Source organism: Manacus vitellinus, unplaced genomic scaffold (assembly GCF_001715985.3).
Source record: "Manacus vitellinus isolate BGI_N305 unplaced genomic scaffold, ASM171598v3 scaffold_123_pilon, whole genome shotgun sequence".
In the NCBI taxonomy this organism is placed as follows: domain Eukaryota; kingdom Metazoa; phylum Chordata; class Aves; order Passeriformes; family Pipridae; genus Manacus; species Manacus vitellinus.
In genome coordinates, this window is record NW_021938915.1 from 146370 (window position 1) to 151431 (window position 5062).

At 56.7% G+C, this 5062-nt stretch overlaps 2 protein-coding genes across 3 annotated transcripts; both read left to right on the forward strand.

Moving 5' to 3' along the window:
• Positions 1-178: 178 nt before the first annotated feature.
• LOC103761967 (protein S100-A8-like) lies at positions 179-963 on the forward strand. Its single transcript, XM_008928600.2, has 2 exons — positions 179-370; positions 717-963. Exons 1-2 carry the CDS (start codon positions 179-181, stop codon positions 879-881), a joined length of 357 nt encoding a protein of 118 aa, XP_008926848.1. The 3' UTR covers positions 882-963.
• Positions 964-3142: 2179 nt separating this feature from the next.
• On the forward strand, positions 3143-4471 carry LOC103761966 (protein MRP-126). Of its 2 annotated transcripts, XM_008928599.2 has the most exons (3): positions 3143-3172; positions 3569-3727; positions 4105-4471. In XM_008928599.2, the coding sequence occupies exons 1-3, from the start codon at positions 3164-3166 to the stop codon at positions 4285-4287; spliced, it is 351 nt and encodes a 116-aa protein (XP_008926847.1). In that variant the 5' UTR covers positions 3143-3163; the 3' UTR covers positions 4288-4471. The 2 variants fall into 2 exon arrangements, with proteins under 2 accessions (XP_008926847.1, XP_017923315.1); XM_018067826.1 differs by lacking the exon at positions 3143-3172 and having other exon boundaries at positions 3385-3727.
• The last annotated feature ends 591 nt before the right edge of the window (positions 4472-5062 follow it).

The window sequence follows — 5062 nt, forward strand, 5'->3', positions numbered from 1 at the left end:
ATAGTATATATTATACATAGAAATAACACAATATATATTTTGGCATTACATATAAAATAGAACACAGTCTCCGGGGCCAGGTAGGGGCAGCTCCCCCTCCCTCGGGTGCCTGATTTTGGGCCCATTTCAGAGCTTCGAGGTGTTTCCCAGTTTCTGCAGGTACCTCCCGAGCTCAGCCATGTCTGCCAGCACCCACAGCCACGCCGAGAGCCGGCAGTTCCCTGGGAATTGCACCCTGGAGAGGGCCCTGAAGACCATCGTGGACGTTTATCACCGTTACAGCGTCCGGCAGGGAGAGCTCGACCTCCTCAGCTTCAACGACTTCAAAACGCTGATCACTGAGCAGGCCCCCACCTTCCTGCAGGCCTGTGTGAGTGCCAGAGGGGCTCCCTGGGGGAGCATTCCCTCAGGATGTGCCGGGGGACGAGGCTGAGGTGGCTCTGAGGGAATGGGGAGCAGGTCCCACCATGGCAGTGGTTCACTGTGGTCAGACTTGTGGGGCCACCTGAGCTTTCTCCTCCAGCCAGAGGGACTAGGGACAAGTGTCCACTTAGGGCTTAATTAGGGGCTAATTGCACTGTAGGAGAGGGTCATGATGTCCTGCAGATCCAGACACATTCCGGGGCATGGAAGGACCCAGCTGGCTCTGTCTCCACTGGTGGATTCAGAGACAGGGGAGGGGATGCACTAAAACCTCTCCTGTCCCCCAATTCCAGGGCAGGAACCAACGTGGTTACTTGGACAAGATCTTCAAGGAGACTGACCTCAACAAGGACAAGGAGCTGTCCTTCGAGGAGTTCAGCATCGTCCTGGCCAAGGTGGCTGACGATGCCCATCGCATCAGCCACGGCTCCGACCGCTGCGGGCCCGACCAGGACTGAGCCTCAGCTCCCCCCCCCATGGAACACCAGGAGAGGGCTGCTTTAGGAATGGGGCTCTGGGTGCTCTCTGCCTGCTGGGATCCCTCACGCCTGTGAGACAATAAAGCATCACTTGAAATCCACCGAGTCCTTCCCGTGCCGACAATTCCTTCCGCATCCCACGGGTGGGGGGGAGGGTGGGCACTGGTACTGGGGGAAACCCAGGGGGTGACAAGCCCTGCTCTTCCCTCTGCCCACATCAGCCCTTAAAAGTGTGTTTTGAAAGAGTTTTGCAACCCTTGCCAAGCTCGGGGTGCCCTGCCAGGGCTCAGCTCCTCGGGGCACAACTAACCCTGGGCACCTGGAAACGCATCCTGAGTTCCCCAGACCCTCTCAGTCCCTCCAGTGAGCAGATCCTTGCCCGGACCTGCTGGCCTTGGGAACGGGGTTGTAGGTGGACAGGGGGCTGTGCAAGTCCTGTGCAAGGGGGGCTGCAGAGCCAGCAGAAAGTTGTGCCAGGACATGTTCCTGGGCCCCTCAGCACTGCCTGGGCTCCCTCAGCACTGCCTGGGCTCCCCGGTCACCCCAGATCACAACCAAACATGCAGAGGCTCATTCCTCTTGCCTGTGGGCACATCCAAGGATCCAGCCACTATCCCACCTTGGAAACCCCTCCCACACCCTTGTTCTTCCCCACCTCCAGGGTGATAAAGTGACCAAAAGGGGGGTTTCCTGATATTGCTACAAAATTCTGCAATGCCGGGGATGGTCCCGGACACCCTGTTGTGAAACAGCCCAGACCTTCTCCAGACCTTCTGAGCATCAGAACACCCCTGTTGTGAAATGCAGAGCACCCCCAGTGAGGGCTGGAGCCCGGGGGGGCTGTTGTATCACAGAATCATTCCCAGAATCACTGAGGATGGAAAAGCCCTCCAAGGTCATCAAGTCCAACCTTTGACCATCTCCCAGAGCACTCAGTGCCACAGCCAGTCGTTCCTTGGACACCTCCAGGGCTGGGGACTCCCCCACCTCCCTGGGCAGCCCCTTCCAAGGCCTCACCACCCCTTCCAGGAAGAAATTCTCCCTGAAAAGCAGTTTGTAGACCAAGGCTGCACCTCTGAGCAGCTCCCTGCATGGTGCTGCCCCACATCAGCTCCTCTGGAGCTCCTGGAACTCACCCCAGGCCTGTCCATGGCCCTGTTTTGGCCTCCACTTTGTGTCTGAGACCAACACAATGCTTGGCAGGTTAAACAAACCCCAAAACGAGTCTGCTGAGTCAGCAGGCAGCGCTTTTTGATGAAGAAACACTGGAAAGTCTCGTTTTGCTCCCAAACTTGGCAGCTCCGAAGCCAAAGCGCCTGCGCTGGGTCTGTGCCACGCTGAGAGACAACAACAACAAAAGCCACAGAGTGAGGACAGAGTCCCAAAATGTGCAAAAAAAAATAAACACCTTTCAGCCAGACCTGGTCTGTACAGCTCAGAGCACACCTGGGGTGGGGACAATCCACCCCTGGAGGTGAAATGGAGCTCCTGGAGCCCTGCCAGGCCAGGCACACGCCCTGGATTATGTGTCTGTCACGGAAACACATTTGCTGCAGGCAGGGGATGGTCCCTCAGTGCCACCTCTGTGCCCGTGTCACACAGGCAGCCCTGGCACTGCTGCCAGGCCTGTGCTTGTGGCACTCGCTGGTCTGGGTGGAGACAGATGGGTCAAAGGTTGGATCTGATGATCTTGGGGGGCTTTTCCAACATAACGAAGCACTGGGACCCTTCAGGGTGCCCCAGCTCTGCAGGGATGGGGACACTCACTGGAGAAGGGCAGGAATGATGGTGTGGGTGCCCTGTGGCACCAGAAGACACCCCTATGAATGGGCAAAACCAGGTGAAGTGGAAGAATCCCAAGGGAACGGACTTTTGGCAAGAGTTGGTGGAGAATTGATCACGATTTTCCCACATTTCCTCATTTCCCACATGCTGGGAAGGAGGGAACAGGGTGAGGGCAAAGTTCACAGCTCAAACCTCAACCAGGTGAAGGGGACCCACCTGAGGGGACATTTCCATGTCCTGCCCACCCCCTGCCACCCCAGTGGAGTCCGTGACACCCTGACCTTGCGGGAAAAGCCACAGAGACCCTTTTTAAGGAACTGCCCCCGAGCCTTAAGCAACGCCCAGTGTGTCATGAGCATGGACTGGAACTGGATGAAACAGGGACATTTCACAACCTTTCATGGCCAGGGTATAAGAGACCCCTCGCTTGGGACCTGCCCCACACCGGTCCCAGGGGATCTCACTCCGCTGACAAGATGAGCAAGGCAAGTCCAATGTGCATTTAAGGTCTCTTTTCCAGGTGCTGGTTGGGCCACCAGAGGTGTGAAGACCCTCAGGGAGCATCTCATCATGACCTGCCATCGGTTGCTGGCAGAGCACAACCAGTTCCACTCAGGCTCATCCCACAGGGATGTTTTCTCCTGGAGGAGGTTCCCCCCTGGCACGTTCTGACCACCAAAGGGGCTCCAGGACATCAGATCTTGTGCTCTGTATCTCTCCAGAGGTTTTTGGGGTGCTACCAGCTGGTTTGGGAGTTCCTAGGAAGGAGGCACATTTCAAGGGAAAAACCCCCTGGCCGTGTCCTCACTGCCCTGGTTATGGCAGATTTCCACACCCATTGTGGCTCCTGCTGTTATTTGGTGCAACCCTTTCTCTTCCAGAGCTCCCAGAGCCAGGAGCAGCTCTCCGAGCTGGAGAAGGCCATGGATGTCATCATTGATGTCTTCCACCACTACTCCAGGCGGGAGGGGGACAGGGACACCCTGACCAAGAAGGAGCTGAAGCTCCTCATTGAGAAGCATCTTGCCAACTACCTGAAGGTGAGTGGGCCCAGAGCAGGGTCCACATGGGGAGGGAGCTGGGCTGGACCCCCCTAACCTGGATATCTCCTGCCCAACCCTCTCTGTCCAACCTCCCCTTTCCAAACCTGCTCCATAAAGTCAGAGGAAGGAATCCCACCCAGGTCTGGGTGAACCTGCAGCCGGATATTGACCCTCATCCCCTCCTCCGTAAAAATCAGGGTTAGGCTGCTCAGGAGCTCCTTTGCCATCTGGAAATGGGCTCAGAAACACCACCCCCAAATCCCACTATTTTTGTGACTCCCTTTTCTAGTGTTGAGCGAAGGGTTTTTTCGCCCAAGGAGAGGTTTGAGCTGTGAGTGATGCTCCCCCTCACCCTGTCCCTTCCTCCTCTGCAGCACGTGAAGAACAAGGCCACCATCGACGAGATCTTCAAGGACCTGGACATCAACAAGGACGCCCAGATCAGCTTCTGCGAGATGATGATGCTCATCGTCCGTGTCACCAGCGCCACCCACGAGCACCTGCACGAGGTGGAGGACCAGCAGCACCAGCACCACCACCACCAGCACCACCACTGAGCTGGGCTTGGCCCCTCAGCCGTGCTGCAGCCCCTGGTTTCCTCCCCCCCATGGAAAATTTCGGGCTGGGAAAGGCTCCAGGATCAAACCCAACCTCGGACACCCCTCTCTGCCCACCTCCCTCCCCTCCTTCTGCAAAGTGTGGTGGGTTTGCTGCCAAATAAAGATTTGCTCTGAGGCTGCCAAAGCTCTGCTGTGTCTGTGTGGGTTTTCCTCCAGGCGAGTCCTGCACTTTCCTCTCTCCTTAAACCCCGCAAATCCGGGGGGGGAAATCCTTGGAGACAGGTTCAGGGGAGGTGGATGCGTGGGAAGTTCAGGGTTCCCTCCAGCAGGTGCTCAGGATGCTCCAGGTATCACAGCGTGCCCCAGGGGTCACAGAAGACACTAAAATTTGACATTTTCAGCTAGAAAACAACCCCATTTAGGCCTGAAAACACTCCACAGCTCTCCTTGGAGCAAGCTGTGGGGGTGGGCAGGAGCTGGAAGGATGGGTGGGGATGGATAAACACTCTTTTTGGGAGGAACACCCTTTTTAGGGCAGTTTTGCTCCATATGGGGGTGGACATGTTAAGTTTTGGGGTTGCATCCAATAGTAAGGTCCAGCCACCAGGTTTTGTGGGGACAAGAGCCCAGAACAACCCCAACTCCTCCCTCAGAACATCCCAATTTGCCCCGGGAAGGTTCATCTGTCATTAATCAGCTGCTTTCCAGAGAGAAATTCGGGCTGGAACCACCACCAGAGCTGCTGAGCAGCCGCCCAGGCACTCTCAGAGCC